This window comes from Zootermopsis nevadensis, unplaced genomic scaffold (genome assembly GCF_977971745.1).
Source record: "Zootermopsis nevadensis isolate Lab colony 2312 unplaced genomic scaffold, Znev_1.0 Znev_ptg000021l, whole genome shotgun sequence".
Taxonomy (NCBI): domain Eukaryota; kingdom Metazoa; phylum Arthropoda; class Insecta; order Blattodea; family Termopsidae; genus Zootermopsis; species Zootermopsis nevadensis.
This window is the reverse complement of record NW_028259153.1, coordinates 10,889,412-10,911,958: the sequence shown is the minus strand read 5'-3', so window position 1 is coordinate 10,911,958 and position 22,547 is coordinate 10,889,412. Positions and strand designations below refer to the sequence as shown.

At 36.5% G+C, this 22,547-nt stretch overlaps 2 protein-coding genes across 10 annotated transcripts in view; one reads left to right on the top strand and one right to left on the bottom strand.

Moving 5' to 3' along the window:
* LOC110827139 (SUN domain-containing ossification factor) overlaps positions 1-15,040 on the top strand; it is a 101,765-nt gene extending 86,725 nt beyond the window's left edge. For 3 of the 8 annotated variants that reach the window (XM_087353182.1, XM_087353184.1, XM_087353185.1), the window contains 7 exons: positions 1,393-1,597; positions 2,903-3,450; positions 4,917-5,155; positions 5,428-7,089; positions 7,836-8,090; positions 8,832-9,084; positions 9,339-15,040. In XM_087353182.1, coding sequence (XP_087209308.1) covers positions 1,393-1,597; positions 2,903-3,450; positions 4,917-5,155; positions 5,428-7,089; positions 7,836-8,090; positions 8,832-9,084; positions 9,339-10,297 — 4,121 coding nt within the window. In that variant the 3' untranslated portion in view covers positions 10,298-15,040. The remainder of the gene's footprint in view (positions 1-1,392; positions 1,598-2,902; positions 3,451-4,916; positions 5,156-5,427; positions 7,090-7,835; positions 8,091-8,831; positions 9,085-9,338) is intronic. The other 5 variants (XM_087353180.1, XM_087353186.1, XM_087353187.1 and 2 more) reach the window with 3 other exon arrangements.
* A 390-nt stretch (positions 15,041-15,430) lies between these two features.
* LOC110827128 (eEF1A lysine and N-terminal methyltransferase homolog) lies at positions 15,431-21,995 on the bottom strand. Of its 2 annotated transcripts, XM_087353208.1 has the most exons (11): positions 21,810-21,995; positions 21,595-21,717; positions 21,129-21,345; positions 20,775-21,002; positions 19,987-20,253; positions 19,626-19,808; positions 18,542-18,722; positions 18,201-18,382; positions 17,940-18,075; positions 16,260-16,388; positions 15,431-15,840 (listed from the first exon to the last, which is right to left on the bottom strand). In XM_087353208.1, exons 1-11 carry the CDS (start codon positions 21,899-21,901, stop codon positions 15,557-15,559), a joined length of 2,022 nt encoding a protein of 673 aa, XP_087209334.1. In that variant the 5' UTR covers positions 21,902-21,995; the 3' UTR covers positions 15,431-15,556. The 2 variants fall into 2 exon arrangements, with proteins under 2 accessions (XP_087209334.1, XP_087209335.1); XM_087353209.1 differs by lacking the exon at positions 21,595-21,717 and having other exon boundaries at positions 21,810-21,961.
* Positions 21,996-22,547: the final 552 nt, after the last annotated feature.

Genomic DNA, 22,547 nt, shown 5'->3' with positions numbered 1-22,547 from the left:
TCTTCTGATGGGTCTGCCACATGTCTGGCCTTCACTCATTCCCTTTTCGTTACTTGACATCGAAATTTGGTAGTTGGTAATAGTGCCTTGATTTTTTTAGACAGACAGACAGACAGAACTTTTAGAAAGTTGCAGAAAGTGATTTACGACCGGTCGCCTATCGGAAAGAGTTGCAGGGATTAGCATCGAGTGGCAGGACAGGTATTACTACACGAAGTTTGAACCTGAACTCCTTAGCTGTGGCTGTAAGACTTTAGGGATTTGTGTCGGCAAGGAACGCAGTGTGATAATCAGCGCTGTAAGGAAGTTATGCAGAATGTTCCAAAAATATGTACGCACAATGCTGACGTACGTAATGGTAGTGTGAAAACATCGTTTTGGGACACTATATTTGTAGGGTTGGCCAGTTGACTAGTGCATGGGCCGCATGCCTTCGTGTTATACGGGAACACCGTACGTAACAGGCGAGAAATTTCTGTCACAGTAAACTCTTTAAGTCATGAACAGTCGACAGTTTAGTAAGCTGAACTTACAAAATAATATATTTGTTATAATTTATGAGTCCTTTATACTTTGTATAAGAAGTGAAACGGAGGTCGTGCATTTCGTTAATGGCTGTTTTCTGAGATGATGTAGTCTGGAAGATATTGACCACGTTTTAGAAGAGCTAGCCCCTCCATCATCACCACTCTGTCTACTAGACTACAGAAGACTGCCATCTTCATAATCGTCGTCTTGAGACCCTGAAATTTCGTGTGCCCACGTTTCCTATTTCGAAATATTTGACATTGCTGAAGAAATTTGGTAAGGAAGTCGCAACACTGAAGTGTGTTGGGGGACTTTCATTTTGATCTTTATCCGATCTTCAGAACATGTACTTTCGTGGGAGAAGTAATCTAATATAATTAATAAAATACCGTTTAGAATAACATAAATATATAGTAAAGTAAAGTAAAATGACTTTTGCAAAAATACTCTTTAATGCGTAAGTAAAATAACAAAGAACTTATTTTGGAAGTTAATGTAATTTGTACTGGAGTAAGTAACACCATAATCTTTGCCTCTAGTGACTTAGGAATCTCACAAAGAAGTTTGAGTACCTGACATTTTGTCTATGACTCCTCAGATATTGTTTGGGTACTATGTTGTCACCTAACTTTACATTTTATTTGGCCCCTTTTCCCATTTGCATAGTAATTGGTCACTCCAGGTATGCTTGATGCTTCATTCAAGAACTGTTTTTTCAATTTACCGTTTGATTTGCAGTACCATTTTCTTATTATTTTCTGTGTACTTGATGATACAGGCAGAAACTGTCTCTTCAAAATTCAGTAGTATTTGTAGTGAAACTTGTGGTAATTAACTACAGCAATGTAATTGCATGATATCCAGAGCTACTGCAGATGAGCAGGTTTGGAATGGAGAGGCCAGTATGCAGCTTGAAGCACCTGGCATCGCCACCAACACACCTGTCTTCTTGCGACAGACACAAAGTTCTTCACTGGGGTCGTCGAGCCTCCTTCCGTCTCCTGCAAGTTGCCCTGCTCTACCTGACTGTCACGTGGATGGCATGGGCATTCCCTTCACTCTGTGATCGGTGAGGTCTGCCTCACACAATCTGGGGTCTTGTGAGTGGACGGTGGTTTCTCTAATTTCCTCCAGTTTATGCTGCACATCCCTTGCTAATAAGTTACAAGTTAGATGTTAACTTTCAAAGTAATTGATTTTCTTTTCAGCTCTGTGTGTGAAGGTTAAGTTGAATTTCATTAAATTGATGTAAAAACAGTGACACTCGCACTGAAGAAGGCAAATATTTCTCTTAGTAGCTCTAGTAATTTGCTTAATTTCTATGAAAATAATTGCTGTAAGCCAGTGGTATTCAACCTGGGGTACGCGAAGACATCTTAGGGGGTACATGAAATTTAAAAAAAAATATTATTTTATGATGAACACTGAATAATCAGTAATGTAATTTATTTAATTTATTTTAGATGTAAATTTTATACTGTGTATAACTTGAATTATACACCAACAACTTTGGGGGTACAAAGTTGAAGAGAAATTATATCTGGGAGTACGCGAACAAAAAAGGTTGAATACCACTGCTGTAAGCAACTGAATTTCAAGTCACTCATTTGTTTAATACTCATTTTTGCAAGTGATAAAGCAAATATTAGTAGAAGACAGCCATCTTCAGACTTACGACTGTTTAAACCTCAAATCCTACAAATATTAGTAGCTTATGATACAGCATAAAACAGTAGCTTGACAGCCAATAAAGTGATAACAGTGATGCAGTGAGTGTTGCCTATTTTACAGTTCACTTCCAGGGTTCGCTTAGAGAAATACAGGGTAATATTAGAAACCAATTTACAACAGCTGATCTCAAGCACTAAACTCCAGAACACATGAAAGTATTCGAATATAGCAGTGTTTGATATTCCACACCGTATCTACTTATTTGTATCTAAAATTCATTTGGATTACTAATTATTTACAGGAAGAAGACCTAATTATTGCTAAGAAATTAATAATCTTTCAGTAACTCAATTTTAAAATGTAAACATTTTAATTGCTTGCTTTTGACATGTTGGAAAGTTAGTTGCAGATTTTATTTGAAATTAAACACCTTGAAATGGCAGCAGGTCCCCAACATGGCTGTTAAGGCAAATGGTTGACACAATCTTAGAAACAATGTCAGTCAACAGTGGATTTTTGTATGACAGTTTGGTATTTTTCAACAAAATTTGGCATTGGTAGCCTATTGTTGTTAGTAATTAATAAGTGAGTCTATCTTGTGTTTGTACATAATTTATTTGAGTAGTGAAACATCTATACTTCTGTAAAATCAGTACAATATATAATATATGAATTAAATGCCAATAATCTGGTTTGTTTGCAGATTATTTGAAACTGGACAAGCTGTGGTCTTTACCGTTGCGGATACTGTCTCAGCAGAACTCCAAGATCGCGTTGTGTCTCCATCACATCACCATAATGAAGGGCTTCTGAGTGAAACCTGGAATGATAACTTGAGTATGGTGCCTTCATCAGAGGAAACACATATAGCAAAACCGCTAGAAGATGAACTACTTGCAAATGGCGAAGAAACTTCAAAAAATCTTTCAATTATGGAAGATGTAGTTGATGATAAAATCTTTCAAGAAAATGATCAACAGTATGTAGTTCGCGCTGAACCAAAGATAATAGAAATAACACCTCAGGCTCATACAGAGAAGCTGGAAGATGAACTGGAGGAGATGGTTCCGGCTAATGTTTCTGAAACTGCCACCGTCACAAATGACAGTGTTAAGGATGTAAAGACTGAAAAAGATGGTGATTCAGAATTACCCAGTGCTGAAGGCTCAGAACAGGCTGTACCGTCGGAGGATATACCATCCTTTAGTGAATGGGCACAGAAACAACTAGCAGAAGCTGAAAAGAAAAAGAGTGAGTGTTTACTTTTCAGCATTATTGATGCATTAAATAGTTATTGTTTTAATTAGGATGCATGGGTGTGATTTTTCTGTTTTTGTTGCCAGTGTCTGGGTTTGGGGTCTGCAGTGGCCGCGCGGTCTGAGGCGTGGGCCTTGTGTCGCTCAGTCGCTGGGACCGTGGGTTCGAATCCCACTCAAGCCATGGATGTTTTTCTATGTTGTGCTGTCCTGTGTACAGGTAGAGGCCTTGCGACGGGCCGATCCCTCGTCCAAGGAGTCCTACCGAATGTCCATAGATCTAGCCAACGAAAAGTTGGGACCCGCAATGCTCGGGCACTTGAAGAACGGGTCGTTCCCAGTATCCCCAGAGTCTGGGTTCTTTCTTAGAGCTTTCTTACGTGATTGATAAGTACTGCAATTGTGGTCGAGTCCTTCTCAAACATTTCTTATCTATTATAAAAGTGGACAAACCAGGATGCTATGTGAATGTCAACAAAATCTCTGGACTTCAGACTAATGAAAATGGTCAAACCAAGTTAATAGTATGAATATGTAATGAGCATCCTGTGATAATGAAGATCTGTTTGATGGTGTTTAGTTTTAGTTGTAAATTGTAACCAAGGTAACATTCTTAAGAACAGCTGCAATGTGGCACTCTTAAATATACACAGGAAAAATATTATATAGAATTTGATGTACATTTATAAATTCTCTCGGGTTATATAATTTTCCATTGGGTTATAATGTTGTATGAATTAATATCAGTATATCACATGTGTGGAATTTTTATGTGTGTACTTTTACAATACATTTCATACAGAATCTGTAGACAGACTTAACTCCGTATATTTGCAAAATTTTAACCCTTTACCCATTCTGTTTAAAATGCCAGCATTTAGTGGTATCAGCCCCAGTTTTTATGCATATTTCAATTCTAAAAGAGATTTCACTACAAATAAAATGTTACACAGGCCCCTATTAATTTGTGTATACTCTACTACTTTAGGAGTGGCATATGAGTTATGTAAGAAGTGCCTTTTATATATTACAGTAGGTAAGAGTAGATTTTGAAACCAGTGTATACCAATGTACACTAGTCCATGCTATTATAACATGTAGAGAATTTTCATTTATTAAGTAAAAGTAAAGCTGTCCCACTATATGCCATGTAAGCGCTTGGGGGAGAGGCAATGTAGCTCCTACTCAATCTTGACTTTGGCACTAGAAATGAGTGAGTGGTCAGCATCACACCCAGGCTGTGCTTTACCCCCAGGAAATACCCATTGGATAGGAGGCTGGGTGGGCTCCAGAACCAGTCTGGATGCAGAGGCTAGAGGAAACGTCTTCTGCCCCAATCAGGGATCGAACCCCGTTTGTCCAGTCTGTAGCAATTCACTATACTGACTGAGCTATGCCAGCTCATTCATTAAGTATTTCATTATAATATTTTTGTTTTGTATATTTTGTTGTCATGTTAAGCAGTTCAGAACTCCACGACTCCACCTACAGGAAGCCCAAATCGTACCAGTGGAAGTCTAAAGGTACGATCAAAGAATTACGCGTCTCCTGACTGTGGTGCGAAGATTGTAGGAACTAACCCAGAGGCTATGTATGCTGGATCTATAATCTCACCATCACGTGATGAGTATGTCCTCAACGCGTGTGCCAATCGCTTCTGGTTTGTTGTAGAACTATGTGAGGCCATTCAGGCCAAAAAGGTATGTATAAACAGCATCTTTAATCCATACATTTGAGGATTGATACCATACTTGATCTGTGATCCATCATCATCTGTTGAAAGTTAATGTTGAAATGTAATTTAAAGTAGAAGTGAGCAATTATTACTTGTGTGTGTATGTCAGTATTCCGTGTTTGTATGATAGGGCTTAGGGACATGATTAAAATATTTAAGTTGACTTAAGTTTTCAATGAGAGTATTAAGTACTGAATTAATGATTGTGCATATACATGAATTTTGCTCCTTTTTCAGATTGACTTGGCCAATTTTGAACTATTTTCATCCTCCCCACGTGATTTCTCTGTATCGCTGAGTGATCGCTTTCCCAGTCGTGATTGGAGGAATGTTGGTCACTTTACTGCTCAGGATGAGAGAGACATACAAAGCTTTAACCTAGATCCTCACCTGTTTGGAAAGTTTGTCAAGGTAGAACTACATTCACACTACGGATCAGAGCACTACTGCCCTGTCTCCCTATTTCGTGTTTATGGCACTAGTGAATTTGAAGTTTTGGAGACTGAGGTTGAAGTTCATGAGTCACTTCCCAATATGGCCGATGATGATGATGATGAAGAACCTTTGGATGTTGATACAGGAGAGCCTCCAAAAACCCTCTTCGGTAGTGCACAAGATGCAGTGATGAGCATAGTTAAGAAAGCTGCTGAGGTCTTGGTGAAAGCTGGTGACTCTCAGAATGATACCACAACTAATGTTGAAGTGCGCAAGACCCACACTGATGCTTCAGAGAGTGAGGACTGTGTTAGTCCTAGTCACATTGTCGTGTGTGACAATTGCAGTGATGCCATATTTAGTAAAGTGTTCGACCTTATCAGCTGCCGAGGGGCATACTTACAGTCCCTGGTTGATTGCCCATTTGTGTGCAACAGTGTTCAGAACAGTAAACTGTGCATGGATTATGGCTTGGATTTTAGTAGCCATCGCACAGGTGCACCTTATCCCTTACGGCCTTCAACAAGTAGAGTTGATTCTTTACAATCAGACCAAAGCAACTATTTATCAGCATTGCTTCCAGCAGAATACATTGCTGCTGTGTGCAACATACTGGCCATTCTTGAGAAGAAAGTTGTGTTCAATGTTAGTTTTGAAGTAAATGGAACTGTGCCCATAAATCTGACTAGTAGTGTAGATAGAAAGTTGCCTAATGTAGACTCAAATTTTGAGAATTTGGTCATTACACAGCCCTTGACATGCACATTAGGGACAAGCTTAACATCCGAACACTGCAGTTCTTCAGTGTCAGATGGCAGCTACACCATAGGATTAGCCACTTCTTCTCTTCCGTTGGATTCTCTTGGAGCAGAAACACCTGATGTATCACAGATAAAACCAACTAAAACACTAGTTAAAGAACCTGACAAGAAGGAAGATTTCCCTTCATCTGCTTCTATAAAAGACGATTATGATCAAGAAAAGGAAACCATACTTCTTGCAGAAGTGTCATCTGTTCAGGAACTTCCTGCTGGCGTCCCTACAACTTTAACTGTATTAATTTATCCGGAGGAAGAGAGTCCGGCAAGGGTACAAGAAAAATTTAAGGAGAGCTTAGATGCTCAGGCAAAGACACCAGTACGTGAAAGTGGATTTATGAAGGTGGAGGTGTCTGAGGAGCTTCCAACATTGACTGAAACTGACCAACAGCAGCAACATGCAGGTGGAAATGAGAAACAGAGTGAAGTAATGTTTGAGGAGAAGTATCAAGAAAGTCAAGACAGTCTGTCACTTGACTTATTTCTTTCTGAACTGAAAGATCTAGACATGGGGATGGACACCAGTAGCAGTTCAGCTGTTAACTCTGCCACTGCCACTGCCACAACTGTGTCTCCACCAACTCTTTCACAGACACAGCAAGTTCAGAAGGAATCTGTGTTTGTTCGCCTCTCCAACAGAATTAAGGTAAAAACATAGTTGGCATCTTTTGTTTATGTAAGATTTGAGATTTTCACAGTGGTGAGTATGAAGATTTCAGTCTTCTGGGTTGTTGCGCTGTGTAGTCTGGTCGATGTTTACCAACGTTGAATATTCATCGCCCTGATGACGGAGGCAACGTTGGTTAACATCCACCAGACTACACAGCGCAACAACTCAGAAGACAGAAATCTTCATCTTTTGTTTAGTTTTTGTAGGTACGAATGCATGGAAGTTTTCTCAGTACAAGATTGTTCTGTTATTATCTCATGTATACTTATGTGATATTAGAGCACATGATATTTTTCTTGTTAAATCAAAATATATTTGAAATCTTAATTTGATATATACAGATATATAAATTTTATGATAACTGAAGGTAATGTGTAATTTCAGTTTTAAATTTTCAAAAACCTTGTTCTTTTATGTTAATGCATTTCTGTAATTACATTGGCTACAGGTGCTGGTAGTGTAGTGAAAAGATAATGCGAAGAAGCAGAATGAAAATGAAAGCCATTTGGAATCAAAGCATTTGTCTGTCCATTTCAGACTTGTTTTCATCATGCCATATTGCCTTTTGATTACCTTCTGAAATCAGAACGTTCCTTTAGACATGCAATGTTTGTAGTTTAAACAAATTCCTGTAGGAATTCACATTTATGGCCTGGTAGAATGTTGAACCCTTTACAGCCTGGCAAATTGTTTCACTTTTATGCTGTGTGTATTTATTTTAGGCTTTGGAACGCAATATGTCTCTAAGTGGGCAGTACCTAGAAGAACTTAGCAGACGTTACAAAAGACAAGTGGAAGAAATGCAGCGAGCGTTCAACCGTACTCTTGTTGCTGTGGCAGAAGAAAGTCGCAAGGGAGAGGAACGTGAGCAGAAGCGTGTAGAGGAAATGGTAGCACTTCAGAAACAGCTAGCAACATTAACGTTTGCAGTTGAGATGCTTCTTTCAGAAAGAGATAGCTGGCAACATAAGGCAGCTGTAAGTGATTCCGGCTGAGAGTACTGTTTTCTGTATGAAATGATACAAATTTGTATGAGAAGGAAACTAATTTTATGGTATTTCTCTTCCATCTACAAATCTATTTGTTGCAAATTAAATTTTGGAAATAGGATAATTGTAATTTATTAAACCTGTAGTTGACACTGGGAGGTTGTTGAGGACTTTAATATTATATGAGATTTGAGATTTTTAAGTCAGTTGGTAACCATCTACCATCTCAACACTGGTGACTTACAATCTGCACTTAAAAATCATTCTTTACTTGCATTTCTCAGCAACACTGTTTCTAACAAATCTGTTCTTAAATGCTGAATATTATTTCGTAATGTACGTTAAACTAAACTGTGTGCACTGTATTGCTTTTAAATGTAAAACATAGTAATTATTTTTAGTGGTGACTTTATATAAGAACATTATTATTACATGCATATACTTGACTTTCTTTGTGATAAAGGCCAGCTGTTTTCTGGTTTATGAAAGAAATCCCTTATTATTCTTTATTGTAACATTTTGTACCTATTAAAATATTTGTGTTACATCATTATGATTACATTGAAAATTTTGAACCAAAAATTGACATTTTTTTCAGCCAGGCATGTTTAATAGAATTATAAATTATATTCATTCTGTCTCTGAAAAACTTGTTTGCCTGTAAAATGAATAGTTTGTTTTCTTGCAAAGTGTTACGAACATGTGTGAATTTGTGGATTTATTTTGCAGGTTATAGTACAGCATGTGGTCCTCATAGTAATTGAGGTGACAATATTTGGCGTTATTCTGTACTTTTGCCGACGTCTGCCAGACACAAGTGTGAAAAGTACACAACATAAGTGGAGTTTTGGATGGCGTATTCAGCAGGGGAAGGACAGTAAAATAGCACCAAATCGTCGAAGATCTGCTGAAGGAGTGAGTGGCCATGAAGCCCAAAAGGTTCATAATCGTAGGCCTAGTGCAGAAGCTCTGAAGATCTCTGGTAAGATCCATTATCTTTGAAGAAAGTAAATGTTGAATAAAAGAGTAATTCAACTGTACCGTCTCTGAATAATAAAATATTAAGATAGTGTAAGATATTTATGGACGCTGTACATGTATTTTGACATGTGTATTTCTGTCTTCACAGCGAACATTGTTGCATGGGAAGCCCAAATATGTCGGGTGATTATGTTGGTCAGAAATAAATTGGAAACTGCTGCATTGAACTTGGACTAATTTTGTTTTTATTTTTAGGCACTTACAGTGACCTTCTCATTGAGTCTCATAATGTTGAAGTTGATGGTGGGACTGGAACAGTACCCAAATTAGAAAATAAGCGGAGAAGACGCAAAAGAAAAGATACATTACATAAATCCTCATCAAGTGCAAATCTCAGTTCAAGAACAGGTGGAAGAAGGGTTTCAGAATATCTTCCCAATTTAGAGGACTCTGGCAGGAGTGAAAGTGAAAGTGTTCCTACACGACGTGCAAGCTCTTCAGAACTTGGCAAGTGGTGGAAGTTTTCAAATGGTGTGGCATCAGAAGAGGGCAGTGGTTTAGTGCATCAACAGTCTGTGCCTGAATCTCCAGTTGCAAGGCACAGTGGTCTTCATAATCTTAATCAAGGTCAGGAAGTCCTTCCAGTGGTAATAAATGGCTTTTCACATGCATCTTCTGCTTCGGGAAAAGAATCTCCACAAGTGAAGACAGAAATTGATCTGCCGCAGGGAGTTGAGTTGAAGGAAGAAGAAGTGATTATTAGAACTAAAGAGAAATTAGGAGAAAATGCACCTGTATCCCACCAAGGAAATGGGGCCGTTAAGTCTGTGGGACTCAGTCCTAAAGTTCAACGTTTATCATCACCGTTTTTCATGAAGACAGCAATGTCTGCTCGTAGTAACCGTACTGGAAACAGCGTAGAACCAAGTCTACAGGCAAGGTTGAAGTCAGACAATTGGGAGTGGTACAGTAGTCGCCGTGCTGCCAGTGCGACTTCAGATAAGTCTAGTCATGGTCCATTGTCACCTGCCCTGTCCCCAGCTATCCTGCATAATGAAAGTGGGCATTCTGCAAATGGTCATTCCGAATCTGAAGACTTGGATCGGACTAGTGAGGCTATAAGAAGTCGAGGTGTGGAAGTGTCTCAAAGAAACAATGTTAAGAGAATGAGTGGCAGCAGTGGACTCAAAAAGATGGTGAAGAAATTATTCTGAGGTGATGTTTTATGTTCCAGGGCAGTAAACACATAACATGGTCACTGTTATCATTCCAGTCATTATTAAAGTCCTTCTAGTCTGTATTCATGAGACAGTCTTCCCCAAGTCAAAATAACATCTTGCAGAACGTTGTTTCTTACCCTGTTCTGTAACTATAACTGACATAATGCAAACGTAAGTACTTTCGAAACAGTTTATTTGAATATAATTACATGAAAATAAAAACACTTGAATCTCTGGCCCATCTTTTAAATTGTTACCCATGAAGTAAAAATAAATATATGTTGGAATGTTTCCTGTTTTATATATTTAAAGGCCTATAGAACATGCATATAATGTATATGAACTGTTTACATGCATATTGAGCAATTATATTTTAAAACTGTACTGCAAATGAAGTTAGATTGCTGAACTTGCTTTCTTGCTTAAATGGGTATGTAGCAAGTGATATAAGTATAACTTGTCTTACAGTACTTTGTTTGTGCTGTAAATTACCTTACTGAATTTGGAAGGTAATAGTAGTGTCATATGTACAAACAGTATGCCATCCCTGCAATATCATTCTTGTAAATTGTACAAAACAGTAGTTTGGAAAATATCAGTCTTCTCTTAGTATTGTCAAAGCTACTGTATGTCCTTCTTGCTTACAGTTACTGGTATTTTAAAATTTGAGATTTATATCTTATTCACTCTTTGTTCTTTATTTTCATCGAGTATTTCAGAATCATCTGTTCTTTCTGGAACCAACTTCATGGAGCACTGTCCTTGGGAAGGTAATCAACACATGCTCTGCCTTTTATGAAACTGAGAATTCATTACGTTCACAAGAGCCTACCGCTGCTCCCTATTCTGAACCAGATGAATCCATTCCACATCCTCATGTCCTGTTTCTATCTAATCCATCTTCATATTTACTTCCCATCTGTGACAATTTAGTCCATATTTCACAGATCAGTATTTGGTCCATTAATAATTTTAATGCTGAGGTAAAGGCATTGGTGGGAGTATCAAAAAAAAAAAAAAGATATTTGTTACAGTTGGCAGATTTCCCAAGAACATAATGTAGTTGAATATTATTCTTTGTATGTAGAAGTTCTGGCATTAACCTAATATGTTACAGACTCATTTCAAAGCCTCCAAAAAAATACCAATTACTTGCCACTGTTACATGTTTTTTTTCCCTAGAAGAGCATGTCATAAGCATAATTTATTGCTTATCTGTATGGTAACAATGTTAACATAGAATTGCAGAAAATCTTGACTGTAACTGTAGATTAGGCTTCTTTAGAGCAACATGGAAATGTTCTTGCATATACCCTATATTTCAAAAGGTCTCTGCTGTTTGATTCATAGGTTGGTGAAATACTCTTTATTTTAACTGTCTCACTGTATAATCCAACCAAATGGAAGTGTTGTAGTTGAGGCCAATATTTTATTCAAACAACATAATTTATTTATTTCATTGTTGGGCTGTTGTAAACAGTCACAAGTCCTTTGTTTCCATATAAGGCAAGAACTTCTTGACCAGCAGAGTGACTGTCAGCTTTTCAAGGACTATGCTCCACTGAGTTAGGAAGTTCGTTATTCCATCCCTTACTAGAATTAAAAAGAGAAAATTCTGTATAATGAAGTCCAATAGATTGTCCTGGAGCATTCATTATGTTTCAGGGCAGACCTAGAGTAGGAAGTACAGTTTTGTTGTTGCAAAGGATAAAAAGTTAAATAAATAGAAATAATCATACTTGGAGAGGCAGTGTACTTTATTGACTATGCATCATGGCTTATGCATGGTCCAGCTGGATTTGCGTAACAGTAGCATGCTGTTAACACTGGAGTTAAAATTTGGTGATTAGCCCTCTAGTACAGGGATTTAAATTTCCTGTTCCTGTATGATAAAGGTCAAATCACCCATAAACCATATTTATATTTTAATTCAATGTAATGCTGCTACTGGCATCAATAATTGAGCATATAGCATTCAATTTTTTGCTTTTTGAAAGTATTCTGGAAGTTCGAAGCTTTCATTAAGAAACAGGGTGATGTTAAGAGAAGTTTCAGATACAGGTGAGATTTCAGGTTCTCGCAGCAGGGAGTAGGAAGATGTCTTCTGGGATGTTGTGCTGTGTAGCCCCATAGATATCGACTGACATTTCAGAGGAGTTTACTGCCTCCATTACCAGAGCAGTGATGGAGGCAGTTAGCTCCTCTGAAATGTAAGTCGCTGTCTGTGAGACTACACAGCACATTCCAGAAGACAGTCATCTTCAACATCTGATGCAGTTTATAATTGTTAAAATCAAATAAGAACATTTGGGGGAAATGTGCTGTGCATGAAATTGTATATAAATACAGTCAGTGACTGGAGTTGTACTAGACCTTGCAACAGAATTGGGAGCTATATTATGTCATTCCCAGAATTACAGTCAGTCTTAGCAAGAGCTTTGCAATATTTGGTAAATTATTTATGACAATTTGTGGTGTCTGAATGTGACATTTCTTGGATATCTACATTATGTGGTGTGTATGTGTGTATTTGAGTTTTAGAATATTTCTTTATAAACATTATTTTAAATATCTTAACAGTTTTGTGTTAGTCTGAAGGTTCTTGGTGAATGTGTGTCATTAAACTGAAACATATTCTTGGACATTTTCCTTCGTCTTAGTTTGAAAAGTTGCACAATGTTTCAGAAGCTGGCTCTGCTTCTGAGTTACCTGGTAACAGAAACAGAGCCAGCTTCCATTGTATGTGTAGTAAAGTAAGAATATGCATTATTTTAAGGTTTAATACTATATTTGCAAGTAAGTAATAGCATATAATATGGTTCTTTGAAGTATACGGTATGTTGCTTCACCAACCAGATATATCAAGTGACATCAGGACTCATTTCTATGGTATGAAAGTTTATATTGACATTGTATAATTGTTTCAACATCTCCCAACTGCTGTAATTTATATTTATAATCTGTACATATAAAGGAATGTATATTTTATGATTGAATGCAGGTTTGCTGTAAGTAGTCTTCTCATAGCTACAGACAACTCTCAGAATTCTTCTCAGAAAATAATAATGCAGTTAAGAGATTTGGCATGTCTTGTCTTTTTATGCATTTGTGTGTTCCATGTCACTTGTGCTTTTTCTGTCAGTAACTAAAAGTAGATGGGTAATTTTTTTGTTTTCATTGATGTCACTATTTTGTATTTATTCAGTCTCCTGGAAGATTCAAAAGTTTATCCAAACAGTGTGTGTGTGTGTGTGTGTGTAGACAGAAGAAAATATGTCACTGGTCAATCTCTTTCCTTATTTTTTCCTTCCTTTCTCCAAAATTCTAAAATGATATCCTCCAATTCATCCTTGCAGGATGAAAGGTGGAAGGGGTACGTGTGCATTATATTTCCTGCTTTCATTATGTTACAAGCACAATAAAATTATTAATTTATCACATAATTTTGAAGTACTAAAAGCCATCTTTGCCTTGTGCTCAGGACTTCATGTTTGTCCTTGATTGAGAACCTTTAACTTTGAGATACACAACTTTCCATGAAGCTTTCACTTCTGTTCTTGTAAAACTTGAAGGTTTATTGTAAAAACTTGAAATTTGACACTGTTACAATTCACCAGTCTTAGCCTATACTTCCCATAGTTGTCTGGTGTCTTCCATCCTAAAATTAGAAGTGCATTTCTTGTATAATTAAAAAATATGAAAATTCTTAAATGTGTTTAATGAATACTGAGTGCAGCCATTTTCTAGGAGTTGAAGATTTCCTGAATTGACCTATTCATACACATGCACAAGGGTATCTACACTCCTGATTCCTGCTTTTGTAGCCTGAAATGTAATTGCATTCAGTGCCCACACTTTTCTATATGGAGGATTTAGGCTGTGTGTGAGTGGTAACCTGTACTTTTTTTAATGTCTAATTAAGGAACACATTGAATAGATTTTATTTAAAATTCAGGAGTGGGTTGAAATCTCATAATTTCTCTAGATGTCTGTGTAACTTCGTTCAGCCTTTTCCTGCCCATTTATGCCCGTTGCCTTCACTTGTAACCATCTGGTTCATAATCTGAATTTTCAGTGTTAATCTCACATACCTAAAACAATAAATACAGTGTGACCTATTTTCTTGTATAGTAATACAGTTGTTTAAATGGAATATTCATCCACTTACAGATAAATAAAAAATGTGGACTTTTGAATTTGTAAAAAATCCTTGAAACTAAACATTTTTCTAGAGTGACAGCTGAGATTATATTATAGTGGAAAGCAAAGATTGAAATCTGAAAACAAATGCATAATAATATAGAGGTGCACTTTTACATTACTTGATAGTATGGATTATAATATTTACTAAATATACTGCAGTTAACATTGTGAAGCCTCCCTTAAAGACATGCTGCTTGGTCTGTGATGGGGTTGCAACAGGTAGCAGGTGTACTTGTTTGGACATTATGGCTGCCCATGAGTAAAGCTTGATGTTAGACTCCAGTGGGTTGAGTATGATATTTAAATGTCTATATATATATATTTATAGTGATTTTACTGCAAGAGATCTGAAAGTAGTTATTTTGTATGTTGCATTCAGTCTGAAAATGATCAAAGGTACTGTGATATTAACCCATTCTTTTGCCTCTAAGTGGCAACTGATACAGTTTGACAGTTACATAATACAAAATGCTAAATTATAATGCTGTAATGTTGATGTGTATTTAAATTTGTCAGTATATTGACATTAATTTAGTTCTTGTATTGGATTATTTCAGATGTGTCTTACATTTCTACCTAACATCCCATATCCCTATGGTCTCCAAAGACATTCATATGGGCTTGTATTTGAGAAGTAACATCTCTAAATTACAATGAGATTAGTGTTGATTTATATAAATTAGAAATTATATATTTGATTTCTTGTGTATATTAATGCCTTGAAAATTTGGTAATTTAAGTTAATATGAAGTTGAACCTGTGCATAACTGAAATCAACTAAATTGTAATCTTAATCAAGCATTCCCTTTTTTAGTCATGAAAAAGTTAATTAAACAACACAAAGCACCTAGAATTCATTTTATAAATCCACTGCAGTATGTTTAATGGCATTTAAATACATTTGGTTAAATGTCTAAAAACGCCTTCGTCTAAAAACTGAATGTCTTTATTCCATTAATTACATATATTATTAATCGCACACATGACACTCATTTATTGTAAGATAATATAATTATGATACAAGTACAAAGGAGATGCTGAGTTGAGCAATCATGCAGTGATTTTAAGAGAATTTACAAGGTTTGAGACATCTATTAAATCTCCAGCCTGTAATTTTCTTTTCTTTGCAAGTCCATTGACTCTCTTGGCAGCCTCTTCTAAGCTGTTTCTCCATGTTTGTTTCTCTTCAACAGCATCATCAGTACAAAAGATTATCTCATTTACTTCCTGTTCCAGTTTGTAGGAGCTGACTGATTTGAAAACATCTTTGATGTTGTTTATTGCTTCTTCTCTGAGCTTAGAAATGCGGCAAACTAAGTTGAGGATAAACAAACCTGCAACAATGTTGAAAAACACCTTGAATTTACAATTTGAGGGATATGTATAAATAAGTAAGTTGTATACTGGTTATAAAATACTTTTCTGATGCATGGGGCATTAACAGATATAATGTACTTCTTTCACGTACTTGGTGGAAAAAGGAAGCAAGACTTAGAAAAACAACTTTGTGGAAGTTAATCTATTGACAATTATCAGAATGTGTTTGTACATTGGTCTTTGCATGTAAGGGCTTTAAACTTTGTATTTTAATTTGGATATTAGAATGTGATGAACATTTTTGCCTATATGGATATCATAATTGTGCTGTGACATTTATTACAGATTCTGTGTCGGTAAAATAGTGAGCTGTGAAATAACAGAGAAGGGCTAGGCTTACCAATATATGAATATGAAATGTATTACAAACACCAACCTTTATCTCCTACACATTTCTTTACATCTTTTAACAGAGAGGGTTCTAGGAACTGTGGGGGAGGACAGCTCATACCAGCACCAGGAGTTTTGCTGTCCACATCAAACAGAACTGCATGGAATGAAGTTCCTACAACAAAGTAATCCAGTGCTTATTTGCTTGCTTGTTCAACAGTGCTGTTTTAACTGAAGAATAAGAAAACAGAAGCTGTTTATAAAAGGTGAAATGAGAATATGGGAGAAAGAGACAAATACTAGCAAGTCTCATCAGGATAAATGGTTCCAGTTAAACGAGGTACCTTATAATTATATATTATATTAATTAATTTATGAGTACATCATGTGATGTTGAAAGAACTGCACATGAGAACTGATGGCAGGCCATCTGTACATATAAAATGAAAGAGAAGAAAAATCATACAATTAACTCGTACATCCACTATCAAATAAAACTTATATATTGATATAAAATCTTTTTTTCATTCACTTCACAATTATACCTTACTTTCAGGAGTCCGTTAGAAAAGAGTCCATTTAAGCATATTAATTTTGTAATTTATTAAATTATTATTATTATTAAATTTATAATTATATCTCATATAATTCAAAAGTTATGAAAAAAAGAGTATTTTACAGCAAAATTTAAACGGGCATTTAAAAAATACTACCGCAGGAACAGCACGACAGCAGTATATGCGGGGTATTTAAACTACCACGTCGACGGGTTAAGAATCAATTTATCTTTTTCCAGTCTTTCTAACATCTTTGCATTTTAAACCTCTTTTGCATGCTAAGATGGATTTGTAAAACCAGAAACTAGTATATGGATATAACAGTATTTTAACAAGGTTTAAAATGTACAAATAATTGTTAATGGTATCTTCCTGAGATATTATAAAATTACAGGAGCCTTACATTATGGTAAGTAGTTGCATGGATCTCTGACAGTGCCTGTAAGAGTCGAGACAAAACAAGGAGGGAGAAATGTATAAACTAAGATGCTGAAAAATCAGACATTTCAACACTCAACAAAAAAATAAAAATCTAGTTGGAAGCTAAGCAACAAAGATGAGTTATGCACTGAACTGTGGTGATCAGTATGAAGAATTAAATAAATCGAACCATATACAGGGTATACACAAAAGAATGGTGCAGTTTCAAAAGTTAATAAAAAAAATATTTCTCACCTTACACGGACACAACATACACCGTCAGTGGCGGCAAATGTCCAAGTTTCTCATGCTTCCTGTGTGGCCACGGGGCCAGTTTCAAAGATGGCATTGCAGCAGGAGAAGGCTTTCTGTGTGCTCCGTTTTGAGGTGTCCCTTGGCCACCCCGTTCGCCAGATCTTACACCGTGCAATTTCTTTCTTTGGGGGTTCGTTAAAGACAGCGTTTATGTACCACCATTGCCCACGTCCATCCATGAACTTCGTGATCGGATAACGCATGCACTGCAGGCCATTACAGCGGACATGCTACACCGGGTCTGGGATGAGTTTGTGTGTCGTGTGACCCAGGGTGCACACATTGAAGGATTGTAATTAACGCATGAGAAACTTGGACAGTTTCTGCCGCTGACGGTGTATGTTGTGCCCGTGTAAGGTGAGAAATAAATTTTTTATTAACTTTTGAAAACGCACCATTCTTTTGTGTATACCCTGTACTGTATGCTGTCGCACCTTTCTCTGCAGCCTGTTGAATGAACTGAGCGCCATCTCTAATATACACATCAAGTCTTTCATCTTGAACCAAATCAAAATAGTCTGTGGCAACTTCAAGCATGGCTGGATCTATATCCACGGCTGTGATCCGTATCTGTAACAAATCCAGAAACAAGATCTGACATTCTCACAACAGTAAAGAAGTTAATTATGGTTTTCTTGGTTATGACAATGTGGATTTGTAACAAACATTTCTAGCAGAAACCATCATAGCAGTACCTTCTGGAAGCAATGTTGCAGAAAGGTGCACAATCCTCCTCCCCCAAGACCAATAACTGCAACATTGCATTCTGCTCCATCTGGTGCAGCAAGGGCAACACCAACTGTCATGTAAGTGTGATGTTCACAAGCCAAATAACCAACATCAATTACTTTTTTTGGTTTTCCTTTCCTCGATTTTACTGCAAGAAAAAGTTAATGATCATCACCAAGAAATTGTGTGATTCTAATAACATCACAATGTAATACTCAAAATTACAGTTAAATGACTACATTTATGAGTGTATTTAGTCTTTCTGATTTCTGGTTGGTCATGTACATTTAAAGACAAAACTACATACACAGCTTCAAGCGTGCCTCGGACTGAATGACACCTTGGCTGTTCAAGAAAATAAGCCTTCGGAACAACTGTCCTCCATCACCTTCAACCTCTTCAACTATGAAGTCTCCAGACATCTGACTGTGTCCACGGTAACAAATTTCCCTTCTCCCAACATCAGAACCAACTGATAAGAATGGAATCTGCAATCAGAAACATTATACATGAATATAAGCATGTTTCCTTTTCAGTCATACTGGACGTCTATATTCCGGTTAAAAGAAGGGACTTTTAATTGGAAAACTTGAATGATGAATACCACTTGTGTCCCACTTAATGGTACCTGCACCTTGCACTGTAAAAAGGAAGATGTTTCGAAACCTCGATCAAAGCCTCGGACACACGGACCTAACAGAGGACCGAATGGAAGAGGAGAATTGAGGAGGCCATGGACCGAATATGGACCGGAGAGCCATAGAAGAAGAATAATACCACTTGTGAGACCTAGGTGCATATGTTTATTTATTTATAATTTATTTACCTACACGTTTTCAGTAGCTCAGACTATATAGTGTCAATAGGTGTGTATGGGAGGACAATATTAAAATGAGTCTTACATAGGATATGAGGGTGTGGACTGAATTTTTCTGGCTCAGAATAAGGACCATTAGCTTGCTCTTGTGAACATGGTAACGAACCTTCAAGTTCTATTAATGGCAGGGAATTTCTTGATCATATGAGAGACCATGCAAACTTGAAATAATGTTTGTGTAGACTATGAGCTACGCCATCATGGAATAAATCTGACATTTTAAAAACTGTGGTTCCATCACAAGGAACTGACATAAGGAAAGTAAGGGTGTGTTGTGAGCAGACAAACAGAATGACAAAGATCACCCGTCTAGACCAATGTTTCTTAATTTTTAGAATGTTACACTATTTTTCTTGAACCTGGACTGTGGTGATCTGACTCCTGAGATCCAAAAGGACTCAGGGCAAGTCAGCCATTCCTCTTGAAGACTAGTACAGTGGAATTTCCTTTCCATATCATAATCAGAGATTTGTGTTGTTAAATTTTTCACCCATCTGATGGTTTTGATAATTACTTGTGCATTCTGTAAAAGGCCAGGTGGTGCTAAGTGCAAGATGCTGTCAGTCAGTTCCTCCTGAACAGCATCCAGTCCTTTATATGTTTGGTCTCTGTGTAATGACACAACAGCCAGTCGATCAAAGCCTGCAGATTTCAGCAATGTTGAACGGCCCTCAGGTGTTGCAAAAAGCCATTCTGTCTCCCTACAAGAATAATAAGGAAGTCATATGTTTTCTTCTGGATTTAAATGTGATACATTCCTATAAAGTGCATGTAAAAATTTGAATTGTTTGATATATAAATTAATATGGTTAAAATGGAATTCATTATTTTGTCTCCAGAGAAAGAAACAATTTATAAAAAAAAGTACAAAAAACTTGCCTTCCCTGTGGTACAATGAAGGCTGCAAATCTTCTTCCAGTTTCCTTGGCATATGGTTGATCTAGGACATTGACTGTATAACGTGGATTTGTCTCCCCAGGACGAAAAAGATCAAGGAAGACTTCACCATGCCCTGCTACACTTCCACGATTCAGTCTTGAACATACTAGTGATGACTGCTGAAGAGCTTTCACACTAGACTTGACTTCGTCTTGAGAACAGACTCTTTGAATATGCTCTCCAGCCAAACAGATCTCAAGTACCTAAAACATCAGATGAAATCTCACAAGACAGAACAGAACAAGAATAGAGTGATTCACCTTAATGGCAAAAATGTTTCTTTTCAGATGGGTTCTGTATAACTTTGCATACCTCATTTATTGTGAACACTAATTTGTAATATGTAGGTACTGTCACATAGCTGATGAAAGAACAGCTGCAAACTTAGATGGATCTATGCATCACAAACCAAGTTTTGCACAATGAACTGTTTTTGAGAAAATCAATGAGTTAATGCTTCCTATTTCCCATATCAAATCAAATTTAGGTTTTTTATGTTTTATCAAATTATCTATTTCTTTACATACAATAACAATACCACTTGGATTTCACCTTATTCTGCATAAAAAGACAAAATATCTTCACAAACAAGATTTTCATTTTTATACTATCACCAATAATACAATCATTAAGAAAGCATTTGATGTGGTAAAATGAAAAAAAAATACTACACTGAAACTTTCAGTTATAATAAAAGATATTTAGTTGTAAAAAATGAACTTACAGGCTGAATGTTAGGAAGTTTCTTGAACTTCGTGCAAACAACAATAAAGACTGGTAAACATGCTCCATCTCCACTTTGTGCTGATCTATGTTCTGCTTCAATGCATCGACACACCCGTAACATCCAACCAGCTGTTGGGAAGAATTCTAGTAACTTGACAAGGATGTGATCTTGAAGCAATGATACACAAATATAACGGCCTCCTACACGAAGAACACGGTCAATTTCCTAGCACAATAAATACATATTTAGTGAAATTAACAAGTTATGTCAAAGGTTAATATAAACTATATCATTAACAAGCATTTTATATTTTATTATGAGAGGGAAATATACAGAATGTGTTTTACACACATTAAAGAGTTTGTCAATTTTTCTTCTAACATCCTCAGAATCATCTGGCATAAGTGCATCCAATGTTCCTTTGTCAAGAACTACACTGAACTGACAATCATTAAAAGTCATGTTCAGTGCATCCATCTGTTGATACACCATATTAATACGGTCCTTTCCATGGGCATCTTGCATTTGTTTGATTACCACATGACTGATGTCAATATTTGTTATATGTCTGAAATTAATGTAAAAACAATGGACTTCATTATTTGAAAACATAAACAATTAGTACATAAATCAACAGTAAGTGTTACACTGTCACTTTCAAATATGCAGAAACTGAAGAGCATGCGTGTTAATAGCAACGATCCCAAAATTATAATATTTTGTAACCATACCTATGGATTGTTACAATATATGCAATAGTAACTAAAGTCGTCTGATATCCAAATATTCAAGTAAATAGTTTAGGTTAATGGTTTACCTATAACCAACATCATACAAATCGGCACTTAGTGTAGAATTCCCACATCCTACCATAAGGATTACATCCTTTGGTTTAATATACTTATGAAGAAGGCCACACAATTCCGGGTATTCTCCATACCTACAGAAAAAGATAGATATGCTTTGTTCAAAAAAGTTACTGCTATGTATAATTTTAAGGTTATGTACAAAAGATAACGATATTCATTTTACCATTCAAACGCCTTTGGCCCTCTTTTCTTGAAAAACTCATTCCAGTATTCTGTTTGACTGAAATCTTCATGTGTTTTTGGTAAGAGACTCATTAATCTTTGAAAATAAAGAGCCTACCGTACACACAAAAATGTTGACCTCATGGGACAAAATCCGAAGGTAGGAGAAATGGATCAGCTGAGGTCCAAAAATTCCCATCTCTCTAAGTGCTGCCAACTGCATTCGTCATCATGTGGAATGTGTGTGTCATCCTCATCAAGATTCCTTCTGCTGTACGAATTATCAGGCATGTCATCAGTTTACCTTATTTTATCTAATATTTAACATATGTTCGTCTCCGGTATTAAACTAATCGCTTGCGGTGTTCTGAAGCAACATGTATTTGATAACCGAATGAGTGCCGAATGTTGTCAGTAATACCAACAGCCGAACTACAAACGGAATGGGAGCTGTTTCGTCATATTTTGTAGCTGTTTTATTTTTTGTTTTCTTATTATTTTTACAATTAGAAGTCGAAATTGCGTAACTGGTTCTGACACATTTCTGGTAGTGCTTAAACACAGTCATTTTAAGACAGCACAACACACTATACCACGTGGTGCATGTGGGTGTGCGTCACATGTCAAAACGGTGTATTGAATGGCATCAAGTGTGAATTTACTGTCAAGTGTAATATTTTCAAGTTTCTTTGATTCATGAACTTAACGCTGAAAGCAGTTTATCATAGAAGAAAAGTGT